This window comes from Leucoraja erinacea, chromosome 19, assembly GCF_028641065.1.
Source record: "Leucoraja erinacea ecotype New England chromosome 19, Leri_hhj_1, whole genome shotgun sequence".
In the NCBI taxonomy this organism is placed as follows: domain Eukaryota; kingdom Metazoa; phylum Chordata; class Chondrichthyes; order Rajiformes; family Rajidae; genus Leucoraja; species Leucoraja erinaceus.
Genome location: NC_073395.1, coordinates 7,756,815 through 7,771,175, shown reverse-complemented (window position 1 = coordinate 7,771,175; position 14,361 = coordinate 7,756,815). Strand labels below are relative to the sequence as shown.

The following is a 14,361-nucleotide window of genomic DNA, read 5'->3' as shown; positions in this document are numbered from 1 at the left end:
GTTCAACCTGTCCATTGGATGTGACTTGGTCACCAGCTGTGTTGATGGTCCGCATTGTTTTTGAACGGGTTCGGTGGCATCGACTAAGTTGCAGCAACTTCACCTGTGTCAACCTTTTTAACTCGCTGTCTGTAATCGATGATTCTCTCTCCCTCAGAGACGGTGAAATGTTTCCGGAACGCAAAGGCGGCACGGAAAGTCCAGCTGATCTGCAGTAAGAGCGGAGGAGTCGAGAGCTGCTCCCTGTCTTGCCCGTCGAAAGCACTCTTTGTGGCAGGTCAGCATTCCCTTTGTGAACATTCATTTGTTTTTAAATCTCTAAATGGGCTCGCCCCGCTTACCTCTCTGAGCTGCTCCACCCATACGCTCCTGCCCGGTCCCTCAGGTCAGCTGGTCAGCTGCTCCTGGAGGTACCGAGGTCTAGTCGGAGGTTCAGAGGGGATAGAGCCTTCTCTGTTGCTGCTCCAGCACTCTGGAACACCCTGCCGTTGCACATCAGACAGGCCCCCTCACTGTCCATCTTCAAATCCAGTGTTAAAACGCATTTGTACTCCCTGGCTTTTGACCATGCCTGAGGCTTTGCTTCTGTTTGTGGTGTTTTTGATGTTTCTTTATTTTACATGCCTTTTCCTACTATTTCTTTTGATTGTTATTTTTGGTGTGTGTTAACTTTTTTGTCAATGATTAGTGATGTACAGCACTTTGTTGCAGCTATGTTTGTTTTTAAAGTGCTCTATAAATAAAATTATTATTATTATTATTTATTATTCACAACAAGGGGCCGAGTTTTGAATGTGGGATTGGAAAAAAAACGCTTTATATTCTTCATACAAAAGGCAGTTTACTTTGCCAGGGCAAAATCTAAGTTCATAAGTTCATACATTATAGGAGCAGAATTTGGCCATTCGGCCCATCAAGTCTACTCCGCCATTTAATCATGGCTGATCTATCTCTCCATCCAAACCCTATTAATAGACAATAGGTGCAGGAGTAGGCTATTCGGCCCTTCGAGCCAGCACCGCCATTCAATGTGATCATGGCTGATCATCCACAATCATCCATTCTCCCGCCTTCTCCCCATAGCCCCTGTCACCCGTACTCATCAAGAATCTTATACCCTGCTATGCGACACACACTGGGGACAATTTACACTTATACCCAGGATACAAACCCAAACCAATTAGCCTAAAAAGCTGTACGACTTTAGCGTTTGGGAGGAAACCGAAGATGTCGGAGAAAACCCATGCAGGTCACGGGGAGAGCGTACTAACTCCGAACATACAGCACCCATAGACGGGATCGAACCCGCGTCTCTGGCGCTGCGAGCGCTGTAAGGCAACAACTCTACCGCTGCACCACTGTGCCGCCCTGTAAATATAGAATATACATCAAAATAGTACGGAAGGTGATACTGGCTTCCTTGTCCCCGGGTGCCCACAATCCAAAGACGTGCGGGTTTGTAAGTTCATTGACTTGTGTAAATTGTCCGCTGGTGTGTGGTTTGGGGTTAGTGTGTGGGTGACCACTGGTCGGCGCGGTTTCAATGGGCTGAAGGGCCTGTTTCCACTGCTGTATCTCTAAACTGCATAAATATGCTTCTGACACCTAAGTGACACCACTTTAGGCTTTAGACTTTATTTTTAGACTTTGGAGACACAGCGTGGAAACGGGCCCCTCAGCCCACGACCATCCCGTACACTAACACTAACACTATCACACACGCTAGGGACCATTTACAAATTTAACTGAAGCCAATCAGCCTACAAGCCTGAGCGTTTTTGGAAGTGTGGGAGGAAACCGGAGCATCTTGAGAAAACCCGCATGGTCAGAGGGGGAGGTTACAAACTCCGAACAGACAGCATCGGCAGGGAAGATTGAACCCGGATCTCTGGCGCTGTAAAGCAGCAACTCTACCGCTGCGCCACCGTGCCGCCACTTGCCGCCATGGTGTAATCCTCATCCCAACCTCTCCACCGCTTGTTAGTTCAGTTTCCCTCCAATTCCAACTTGCAGTATATAATTTCCACCAAGGATTGAGGATTCCACGCCCTGTCCTAAGTCTATCCAAACTCTCCCTGTAGAAAGACATTATTGTCCGCTGTTATATCTTCAGTTATAATTGGTTTTCACTGGATGTTGAAATTGGCTCTTAGGTGTCAGAAGTATATTTATGCCGTGCTAGATATAGTTACTATGCATTACATCTTGCATATACGACTGCAGGAAAAGCATAATGAAAATATTACGTTCAAAAGTGAAAGGAGCAGAATTAGGCCGGTTGGCCCATTCAGTCTACCCCACCATTCAATCATGGCTGATCTATCTCTCCCTGCTAACCCCATTCTCCTGCCTTCTCCCCATAACCCCTGACACACGGTCTAATCGAGAATCTATCTATCTCTGCCTTAAAAATATCCATTGACTTGTCTCCCACAGCCTTCTGTGGCAATTAATTCCACAGATGCATCAACCTCTTACTAAAGAAATTCCTCCTCATCCCCCTCCTAAAAGAACGTCCTTTAGTTCTGAGGATCTAACCTTTGGTCCTAGACTCTCCCATTAGTGGGAGCATCCTCTCCACATCCACTCTATCCTGTCTTCTCCCCATAACCCCTGACGCTCGGTAACTAATCAAATATTGGTGGGGAAGTCCTGGAAGGAAGGGACAAGGACTTTAAGACATTTGCCTTCCATCACAGCGGGGAGGTATCTGGTAGACTCACTGTGGTGGAGGGTTAAACTGTGTTCATTGTGCGTTCTGTTATTTTATTCTCTGTCATGACTGCAAGGCACGTCATTTCGTTCAAACCAAAAGTTTGAATGACAATATAGGATACAATGATGGGTTTGACACTTGAGCTTAATGACCTGGAAGGGCCGATGAAGCATGAGTTGCGTTTACAGGGGTGCAGTGTCTTGCTCTGATGTGCAACTGTTGTTCTTTCTTTAGATTCTGAAAACAGCTACTCTTTCAGCTGTGGAGTTCCGTTGCAGCCGACCAAATCTGCACAGAGGCGAAATGCAACTCTGCCCAGCTGTGCAGGTAACGTCCCACACGTGACGAGCTCAACAGTGCCCTGCCTAAGACCACAGACGGCTGTGGAGTCCAAGTCAAAGGATATTTTTGAGGCGGAGATAGACAGATTCTTCATTAGTGTCAGGGGTTGCGGAGAGAATGGGATTAAGTAGGAATGATAAATCAGCCATGTTTGGATGGCACAGTAGACTTGATGGGCTGAAGGGTCTAATTCTAGAGCTTACCCATTTATGAACCATGTCAATGGAGCAGAATTAGGCCATTCGGCCCATCGAGTCTTCTCCGCTATTCAATCATGGCTGATGTATCTCTCCCTCCTAACCCCATTCCCCTGCCTTCTCCCCATAACCCCTGACACCCGTACCAATGAAGAATCTGTCGATGGTGTTAAAAGGAGGGGCAGAGAGTGTGGACCCAACGAAGGAATTCAAGAGGAGACTTTTCATTTTGTGTCCAATCGGCAAGGATTGTTAGACCCTGACTAAAACGCTGGCCCAAGGAGATGCAAGATGCCTGAGGCATGAGCAAACGCTGGCAGAACAGTGCGGAATTCGAGCCTTGCTCCAGGAAATCCAGGCCAGAAATCTGCATTCTGTCCAACCCACGGTGGTGAAGGACTATTAGAGAGAATGCATGAGTATATAATTGAAGCGAAAAATATTGAAGGCATTAGGGGGGAAGAACGGGAAAATGGAGCGATTTCAGCTTCCAAATTTGGAGCTTGTGAGAGCATGGTGTCGGAAGGAACTGCACATGTGTCGGAAGGAACTGCAGATGTGTCTGCAGATGTGTAGGAAGGAACTGCAGATGTGTCCGGTTTTACACCAACGATAGACACAAAATGCTGGAGCAACTCAGCGGGGACAGGCAGCATCTCTGGCGAAAAAGGAATGGCAGCCGTAGTCAAGGAAGGAACGAGGGTCTCTGGCACTGTAAGGCTGCAAATCTACCGCTGTGCCAGAGTATCGCCCACGCCCCTTAGTTGAGTTTGTTTATTGGGAGGCTTTTATGAATCCTTCTCTCCAGTGATGCTGCCTGCTCCGCTGAGTCACTCCAGCATTTTGTGTCTATCTTCTTGTGAGAGCATGGGTTATTTCCGCACGTTCTGCCACTGTCTGATTCTCTGCTTCAATTTTTTGTGTCCTTGTATTCATTCCTAATTTACTTTTCCGCCACAGGTTCCAGGCAGTGGCCGTCCCTACAAAGAGAGAGTGTGCTGGAATAATATCAGTTCACCTGGATGAATGTAGCTTCCACTTTATCCAAAGCAGACCATGGCTGGATGCTCTGTCCACCTCCCTGAATATTTAGTTCAGTTTAGTTTATTGTCACGTGTCTCGAGATACAGTGAAAATGAATGAATGAATTAATTAATTAATAAGTTTATTGGCCAAGTATTCACATACAAGGAATTTGCCTTGGTGCTCCGCCCGCAAGTGACAACATGACATACAGTGACAGTTAGGAATGACACATAAAACATTAAATATTAATGATAAGCTTTTGTTGCGGTGCTAACTAGTCAGCAGAAAGACAATGCATGATTACAATCGAGCCATTTACCATGTACAGATATATGATAAAGGGCCTGTCCCACTGTACGAGCTAATTCAAGAGTTCTCCCGTGTTTCCCCTGATTCGAACTCGGAGAATTACGGTAACAGCCGCTCGTAGGTACTCGGGGCTCTCGTGGACATTTTTCAACATGTTGAAAAATCTGCACGAGCTTACCGCGTTTCCCGAGTACCTGCCGTTAGCGTTACGAGCCGCTAAGTGACGTCCTGCGCTCCAAGGTACCCGCCGCGTTGATTCTACGTGCTTACCACGAGTTTGATTTTTTAAATTCAATTCGGGAGAGCTCTTGAATTACCTCGTACAGTGGGACAGCCCCTTAAGGGAATAACGCTTAGTGAAATGTAAAGCTAGCAAAAGTCCGATCAAAGATAGTCCGAGTGTAGTCCAGGACTGCTCTCCAGTTGTGGTAGGATAATTCACTTGCCTGATAACAGCTGGGATAAAAACTGTCTCCAAATATATATATATATATATATATTTATTTATATATATATACATATATAATTTTTATATTTTTTAAATATAATTTTTTCATTTATTATATTATTTACAAAGTACTATGTTTACATATTTTGTTGTGCTACTGCAAATAAGAAAATTTGATTGACAAGAAGGAACTGCAGATGCTGGAAAATCGAAGGTACACAAAAATGCTGGAGAAACTCAGCGGGTGCAGCAGCATCTATGGAGCGAAGGAAATAGGCAACGTTTCGGGCCGAAACCCTTGGTTTCGACCCGAAACGTTGCCTATTTCCTTCGCTCTATAGATGCTGCTGCACCCGCTGAGTTTCTCCAGCATTTTTGTGTACCTAAGAATTTGATTGTTCTGTTTCAGACATATAACAGTAAAATACTGTCTTGACTTGAAATCCACTGGACACCTTTGTGAGAATACCTTAACCAGCGAGATTATTAATGTCCACACACATTTTCTTAAGGGACATTCACGATGGCGTACTCCGTAACAGCCAGGTCTTGTTCATGAGTTAGTCACAGAGTGATACAGTGTGGAAACAGGTCCTTCTGCCCGACTTGCACACACAGGCCAACATGCCCCAGCTACACTAGTCCCAACAGCCTGCGCTTGGTCAGTATCCCTCCAAACCTGTCCTTGCTATTATCTCTCTAACTGTTTCTTAAACGATGGGATAGTCCCAGCCTCAACTACCCCCTCTGCCAGCTTGTTCCATACACCCACCACCCTTTGCGTGAAAAAGTTACCCCTCAGATTCCTTTTAAATCTTTTCCCCTTCACTTTGAACCTATGTCCTCTGGTCCTCAATTCCCCTACACTGGGCAAGAGACTCGGTGCATCTACCCGATCTATTCCTCTCATGATTTTATACACCTTCAAAAGATCACCCCTCATCCTTCTGCGCTCCAAGGAATAGAGACCCAGCCTACTTAACCTCTCCCTGTAGCACACACCCTCAAGTCCGGGCAACATCCTCGTAAGTTGAAGGGAAATAATTCAACCTCCATGCTACGATACTGAAAGTGCACTTTTTGTTTTTTTAAATTTCAGACCCTTTGGCACCTCCAATAAAGCAAAAAGCTCGATTCAAGATCAAAGACGCCAAATGCCATCTTCGTCCACGAATTAAGGAACGGATTAAGGATAGTTTGAAGCAAAGCATATCGGGTTTGTCACGATTTCATTTCAAATGGGAATAGTGGTTTGTGGATAGTGTAATGTGGATAGACACAAAAAGCTGGAGTAACAGGCAGCAGCATCTCTGGAGAGAAGCAATGGGCGACGTTTCGGTTCGAGACCCTTCTTCAGACAGCTGGATGTGGATAGAAACATAGAAACATAGAAAATAGCTGCAGGAGTAGGCCATTCGGCCCTTCGAGCCAGCACCGCCATTCAATATGATCATGGCTGATCATCCAAAATCCCCTGTTCCTGCCTTTTCCCCATATCCCTTGATTCCGTTACCCCTAAGAGCTAATTCTAACTCTCTCTTGAAAATATTTTGGATTATCAGCCACGATCACATTGAATTGCGGTGCTGGCTTGAAAGGCCGAATGGCCTACTCCTGCAACTATTTTCTATGTGGAAGACCAGCGATGTTGAAATGCAGCAGAGAATACTGTATATGTGTATATATATATATATATATAACTAGCGGTTCTTTGGTGTGGACCTCTGGCCAAGGAGGACAACATCCTGCTTATTAATTATTGCCTTTGAATCTCTGTGGTGGCTTTTCTGCGACCACATCAAGGAGATGAAAGAGAAGAGTGACGTTTGTGAGATTGTAATGGTTGAGTGGAAGCAATTATCCAGCCACTTTGAATGCTTTCCTCACCGCAACTTACACAATAATAACATCCCACATTCAGACGCTTTTAATTTGCAACATGAGTTCTTAAAGAAGACAGGCACACAATGTCGGAGTAACTCAGCGGGTCAGGCAGCATCTCTGGAGGAAAGGAATTGGTGGCATTTTTATCGGGTCGAGACCCTTCTTCAGACATTCTTAAAGAACTTGTGCTGCAGACAAATCTGAGAACATGGTAACTCTATTTCACTTTCACAAAAGCCTCCCCGATAAACCAACTCCACTAAGTGGTGGCGCAGCAGTAGAGTTGCTGCCTTACAGCGCCGGAGACCCCGGGTTCGATCCTGACTACGGGTGCCGTCCATACGGAGTTTGTACATCCTCCCCGTGACCTGCGTGCGTTTTCCCCCCGGGCGCTCCGGTTTCCTCCCGCGCTCCAAAGACGTGCAGGTATGTGGGTTAATTGGGTAAAGATTGTAAAAATTATCCTTATGCCCCTGTCCCACTTAGGAAACCTGAACGGAAACCTCTGGAGACTTTGCGCCCCACCCAAGGTTTCCGTGCAGTTCCCGGAGGATTTTGTCAGTCTCCTTACCTGCTTCCACTACCTGCAACCTCCGCCAACCATCTGCAACCTCCGGGAACCGCATGGAAACCTTGGGTGGGGCACAAAGTCGCCAGTGGTTTCTGTTCAGGTTTCCTAAGTGGGACAGGGGCATTAGTGTGTAACCATATAACCATACAACAATTACAGCACGGAAACAGGCCATCTCGACCCTTCTAGTCCGTGCCGAACACGTATTCTCCCCTAGTCCCATCTACCTGCGCTCAGACCATAACCCTCCATTCCTTTCCCGTCCATATAACTATCCAATTTATTTTTAAATGATAAAAAACGAACCTGCCTCCACCACCTTCACGGGAAGCTCATTCCATACAGCCACCACTCTCTGAGTAAAGAAGTTCCCCCTCATGTTACCCCTAAACTTCTGTCCCTTAATTCTCAAGTCATGTCCCCTTGTTTGAATCTTCCCTACTCTCAGTGGGAAAAGCTTATCCACGTCAACTCTGTCTATCCCTCTCATCATTTTAAAGACCTCTATCAAGTCCCCCCTTAACCTTCTGCGCTCCAAAGAATAAAGCCCTAACTTGTTCAACCTTTCTCTGTAACTTAGTTGCTGAAACCCAGGCAACATTCTAGTAAATCTCCTCTGTACTCTCTTTATTTTGTTGACATCCTTCCAATAATTAGGCGACCAAAATTGTACACCATACTCCAGAATTGGCCTCCACAAATACCTTGTACAATTTTAACATTACATCCCAACTTCTATACTCAATGCTCTGATTTATAAAGGCCAGCACACCAAAAGCTTTCTTTACCACCCTATCTACATGAGATTCCACTTTCAGGGAACTGTGCACAGTTATTCCCAGATCCCTCTGTTCACCTGCATTCTTCAATTCCCTACCATTTACCAATGTACGTCCATGTACGTGTAGGATCATGCTAGTGTTAACGATAGCTGGTCGGCGCGGACTCAGGGGTCAAAGTGCCTGTTTCCGCGCTGTATCTCCAAACTAAACTAAACTAAACATTCGGGGACTTTTAACGTAGCCTGAGCAGAGGGGTTTTTGCTGTTGTCAAGCTCTCTCCAGATGGTGCCATTCATCAGCACCAGCAGTGGTGGCACTTCCATTCCACTTGCCCAGCAGGTCCCCATCATGATAGATTGCACTTTAGACCAATCTGTTATGTTATTCACAGCAAGTTGCCAGACAATGTCATGTTCGCTTTGAATGTCAAAGTCAATAAAGCTGCCCTGGGAGCTGCCAGAAAGTTACAAATGTGTCGGTGTTGGTGACCAGACAACAAATTATTTGCGGAGAGAACATTTTTTTCAGACAAAGCACGATTTCATCGGGGTGGTGGTGCGGTGGCGCCGCGGGAGAGTTGCCGCCTCACAGCGCCAGACACCCCGGTTCGATCCCGACTACGGGTGCTGCCTGTACGGAGTTTGCACGATCTCCCCGTGACCTGCGTGGGCTTTCTCCGGCTGCTCTGGTTTCCTCCCACACTCCGAAGACGTACAGGGGTGGAGGTTACACAAAAATGGCGGAGAAACTCAGCGGGTGCAGCAGCATCTATGGAGCGAAGGAAATAGGCAACGTTTCGTCCCGAAACGTTGCCTATTTCCTTCCCTCCATAGATGCTGCTGCACCCGCTGAGTTTCTCCGCCATTTTTGTGTACCTTCGATTTTCCAGCATCTGCAGTTCCTTCTTAAACAGGTGTGTAGGTTAATTTGGCTTCAGTAACAAGTGTAAATTGTCCCCAGTGTGTGTAGGATAGTGTTAGTGTACAGGGATCGCTGGTCAACGCGGGCTCGATCGGGCCAAAGGGCCTGTTTCCGCGCTGTGATACTAAAATCAGATACAAATCACAAGAATTGGATCGAGCCCAACATGACTGATATGATGCCTCCATCCATAAATCACCCACCCGAGATCGGTGTTGTGGGTGTTGATTTTTTGGTGACTTTGACTTGAAAAACATCCCCAAAGAGTTATTCCATCCCTTAGAAAATCTGCGAAAAAATACGCTGTGGGAAATGAAAAAACGCCAATGGTTCTTTATTTTCATGTGTAGCAAGTTTTAGTTTCGTTTAGAGATACAGCGCGGAAACAGGCCCTTCTGCACACGGAGTCCGCGCCGACCAGCGATCCCCGCACGCTAGCACTATCCTGCACACACTAGCGGCAATTTTACAGTTATACCAAGTCAATTAACCAACAAACCAGTGTGTCTTTGGAGTGCGGGAGGAAACCGGAGTACCTGGAGAAAACCCACGCAGGTCGCGGGGAGAACGTACAAAATCCGTACAGACAGCGCCCCATGGTCAGGATCGAACCCGGGTCTCTGGCGCTGTAAAGCAGCAATTCTACCGCTGCGCCACCGTGCCACCCGTACAGGGAAATTATTTTTGTTTGTGTGTGTCCTTTGGGGAGAGTGTTTTTGTATGGCAGAAGCCACATTTTTTATATGGTTGATTCCAATATAAAGATGATTTTTTTGGTGCCTGAAATTATGATGGTGGATATCCCAAATTTAGCCTGAGTCTGGTGAAATTGTATTTTCATAATTATAATTTTATAATTTCTCCTAAAATATGGAAGTCTCCAGATTGCTCTTTGTAGATTTTATTTATTATAGCAGTAGCTATTCAGAGCTCTACAGATAATACTTACACGCTAGGATCTGGCGGTCAAGAACGACACTGACGAATATGATCAACATTTAGGCTTCACTCTTGGGCCTGTACTCGCTGGAGTTTAGAAGGATGAGGGGGGGACCTCATTGAAACTTACCAAATAATGAAAGACCTGGATACAGTGGATGTGGAGAGGATATCTCCACTCGTGGGAGAGTCTAACACCAGAGGTCACAGCCTTAGAATAAATGGGGGTACCTTTAGAAAGGAGATGGGGAGGAATTTCTTTAGTCAGAGGGTGGGGAATCTGTGGAATTCATTGCCACAGATGGCAGCGGAGGCCAAGTCATTGGATATTTTTAAGGCGGAGATAGATAGGTTTTTGATTAGGAAGAGCAGCAAAGTGCCGTAATGCTAGAGCTGCTGCCTTAGAGCACCAGAGATCCGTGTTCAATCCTGACCTGATTCTTGATTAATACGGGTGTCAGAGGTTATGGGGAGAAGGAAGGAGAATGCTGTTACATGAGATAGATCAGCCATGATTGAATGGCAAAGTAGACTTGATGGGCCAAATGGCCTAATTCTGCTCATTTACTGAACTTTTGAACTGAGAAATATCAAAGGGGAAAGTCTTGTGTTTCAGATATCCAATGGAAACTTTACAGAATATTTAAAGTACTTCACAACATGTCAATAGATAATAGGCAATAGAAAATAGGTGGCCATTCGGCCCTTCGAGCCAGCACCACCATTCAATGTGATCATGGCCGATCATGCCCAATCAGTACCCCGTTCCTGCCTTCTCCATTTTCCAAGTGCCTTGTTGTTACATTTTGTCATGGATGTGCTGCTGTTTTCTACACTGCCCCCCCATCACTTTCCCAACCTTGCCACTCCCTCTTCTCCCCTCTCCCATTGGGCAAAAGGTACAGAAGTGTGAAAACGCACACCTCCCGATTCAGGGACAGTTTCTTCCCAGCTGTTATCAGGCAACTGAACCATCCCACCACAACCAGAGAGCAGTCCTGGACTACTATCTACCTCATTGGTGACCCTCGGACTATCTTTGATCGGACTTTGCTGGCATTACCTTGCACTAAACATTATTCCCTTATCATGTATCTGCACACCTCTTCGTCTTATCGAGTCCACATACAAGATTAGAAGTTGGTCAGCCAGAGCTCGGCATCTGCACGCAATGGTGTCCGCCTTGTCGCTTCTTGTGCTTGGTGGTGGAAAGATTGTTGGAAACAAGGGCCGCGACGTGAATGCTCTTTCCTTGACCCCATCTGTACACTGTGGACGGCTCGATTGTAATCATGTATTGTCTTTCCGCTGACTGGTTAGCGTGCAGCAAAGGTTTCTTCTCACTGTACCTTGGTACTCGTGGCAATAAACTGAGACGCACTGATAAACTAAACTGGACTTCCATTTTCCTTTGGCACCAAGGAGGACATTTCCCGTGCACGGACAACTGCCACGTGACTTTTGTCAACCTGAAGTGCGATTCTTCCAAGAAGAGGCGGCGGGGACGCAAGTCACCGTCCAAGGAGGTGTCGCACATCACAGCCGAATTCGAGGTGGAGATGAAGTCCGAGCAGGTGACAGGTGAGTGGCTGCCTCAACTGGAGACTGGCCAGTCGCATGGACAGTGGATCACACTGCCCAGAACATTGTAGATCCATGATGGCTCCATTAGATGTCATGGGACAGGCACTCTCAAGCAAATTGGTTTTATTCAAAGTATCCCCCTTTTTGTTATACATGGAAATGATAAAATGAAATAATATATAATGAATATAATATAATATAACATTACATAATATAACATAATATATAATATATAATAACATAATGGAGTATAATATAATATTGTAGACTATAATAGACTTTACGAGGATGTTGCCAGGACTAGAGGGTCTGAGTTCTAGGGGAGGTTTAGGCTGGGTCTCTATTCCTTGGAGTGCAGGAGGATGAGGGGTGATCTTATAGAGGTGTATAAAATCATGAGTGGAATAGATCGGGTAGATGCACAGAGTCTCTTGCCCAGAGTGGATGAATTGAGGACCAGAGGACATAGGTTTAAGGTGAAGGGGAAAAGATTTAATACAATCTGAGGGGTAACTTTTTCACACAAATGGTGGTGGGTGTATGGAACAAGCTGCCAGAGGAGGTAGTTGAGGCTGGGACTATCCCAACGTTTAAGAAACAGTTAGACAGGTACATGGATAGAACAGGTTTGGAGGGATATGGACCAAACGCAGGCAGGTGGGACTAGTGTAGCTGGAACATGTTGATCGGTGTGGGCTGATGGGTCTGTTTCTGTGCTGTCACTATGGCTCTATGAAATATAATATAATATAATATAATATATGTAATATATGTAATAAAACGGAACTGCAGAAGCTGGCAGATACCAAAGATGGACACAAAATGGTAGAGTAACTCAGCAGGTCAGGCAGCATCTCTGGAGAACATATAGATACATTTATGCACATACACACTCATACCACATGCAGATCCTTGATTAGTACGGGTGTCAGAGATTATGGGGAGAAGGCAGGAGAATGGGGTTAGGAGGGAAAGGCAGATCAGCCATGGTCGAATGGCGGAATAGAGTTGATGGGCCGAATGGCTTAATGCTGCTGCTGTAACTTATGAATTATACATATCTATATGTGTATATACAGGCTGCATACAGATGGTGCACAAATCCTCCTTTGCACTCTTGTCTTTCTGTTTCCTACCATATTAACAATATATATACATATATATATACACATACATATATATACATATATATATATATATGTATAGACATATATAGTTAATATGGAAGGGAAATGAAAAGCAAGGAAAGAGTGTAAAGAAGGATTTGTGCACCATCTGTATTGGTAATGTTTAGGTTTTAACTTCACTTTGTGTAACTATAAGATCCATCACAGGAGAATTGAACAGTGTGATCACCAGATGGTCCACCGCTCACCGGAAAATAGTCATTCTCAAGCTTTTTAATTAGCGACTTGAAAAAGCAATCTGCAGGGTTTTTTTTCCTTAAACAGAACACCCTTTTCAAATGTCAAAGCCTTGAGATGTGGAGATAGCTCGGAGATTTCTGCCTGCAGCAGGCAGCGTAATGATACCTTTTCTCGGCTGAAAGGATGACTAGACCTTGAAGGGCATGTTCCGGTGCATTGTTGCTCGCTGCCTGGCCTTTTCCCCTCACTCATATCTGTCACACCAAATCATTGATCAGACTTTGCGTTTTTCTTGCTCGTGGGGACGTTCATCTCCCAGCTGCCGACTCCTCCGACACTCCTGGTTGACCTGCTGCTCACGTCCTCACGGTCCTGTCTAGAGCTTGCACACTTTGCATTTTTTCCGCTGCAGGGACTTGCAGATGGGAACGCTCAAAGTCAAAAGGAACTACAGACGCTGGCTCATACCAGAGATAGACGCAAAAGTACCGGAGTAACTCAACTGTTCAGGCGGAATCTCCGGAGAAATGCGTAGGAAGGAACTGCAGATGCTGGTTTAAACCGAAGATAGGCACAAAACTGCTGGAGTAACTCAGCGGGACAGGCAGCATCTCTGGAGAGAAGGAATGGGCGACGTTTCGGGTCGAGACCCTTCTTCAGACTGACGTCAGGGGGGGAAGGAAGATACATAGATAAGGTTGTGTAAGGTGTGAAAACGGGGCAAAGGGAATGGAGATCAAGGAAAATATAGAATAGATCATTGTTAGCAGGGAGAAGGGAACAACAAAGCAAACAGATAAAATTGAGTCAGGGACGGACAGACTGGTCGGAGAACTGAGAAGGGGAAGGGATGGAGAGAGAGAGAAAGCAAGGGTTACTTGAAGTTACTGAAGTCAATGTTCATACTGCTGAGGTGTGAGCTGCCCAAGCGAAATATGAGGTGCTGTTCCTCTAATTGGAGCTGGGCCTCACTCTGACAATGGAGGAGGCCCAGGACAGAAAGGTCAGTGTGGGAATGGGAGGGGGAGTTCAAGTGTCCAGTAACCAGGAGATCAGGTAGGTTTAGGTGGACTGAGCGGAGGTGTTCAGTGAAACGATCGCCAAGCCTGTGCTTGGTCTTGCTGATAATCCAGAATCTCCGGAGAACATGGATTGGTGATGTTTCAATAGACAATAGACAATACGTGCAGGAGTAGGCCATTCAGCCCTTCGAGCCAACACCACCATTCAATGTGATCATGGCTGATCATCCCCAATCAGTACCCCGTTCCTAAC

General features: G+C 45.8%; 1 protein-coding gene across 4 annotated transcripts in view; it reads left to right on the top strand.

Annotated features, from left to right (window-relative positions):
- The window catches only part of scube1 (signal peptide, CUB domain, EGF-like 1), a 189,337-nt gene that overhangs the window by 159,457 nt on the left and 15,519 nt on the right, over nt 1-14,361 (top strand). For all 4 annotated transcript variants that reach the window (XM_055650219.1, XM_055650220.1, XM_055650217.1 and 1 more), the window contains 4 exons: nt 158-277; nt 2,951-3,043; nt 6,138-6,254; nt 11,558-11,716. In XM_055650219.1, the coding sequence (XP_055506194.1) occupies nt 158-277; nt 2,951-3,043; nt 6,138-6,254; nt 11,558-11,716 (489 nt within the window). The remainder of the gene's footprint in view (nt 1-157; nt 278-2,950; nt 3,044-6,137; nt 6,255-11,557; nt 11,717-14,361) is intronic.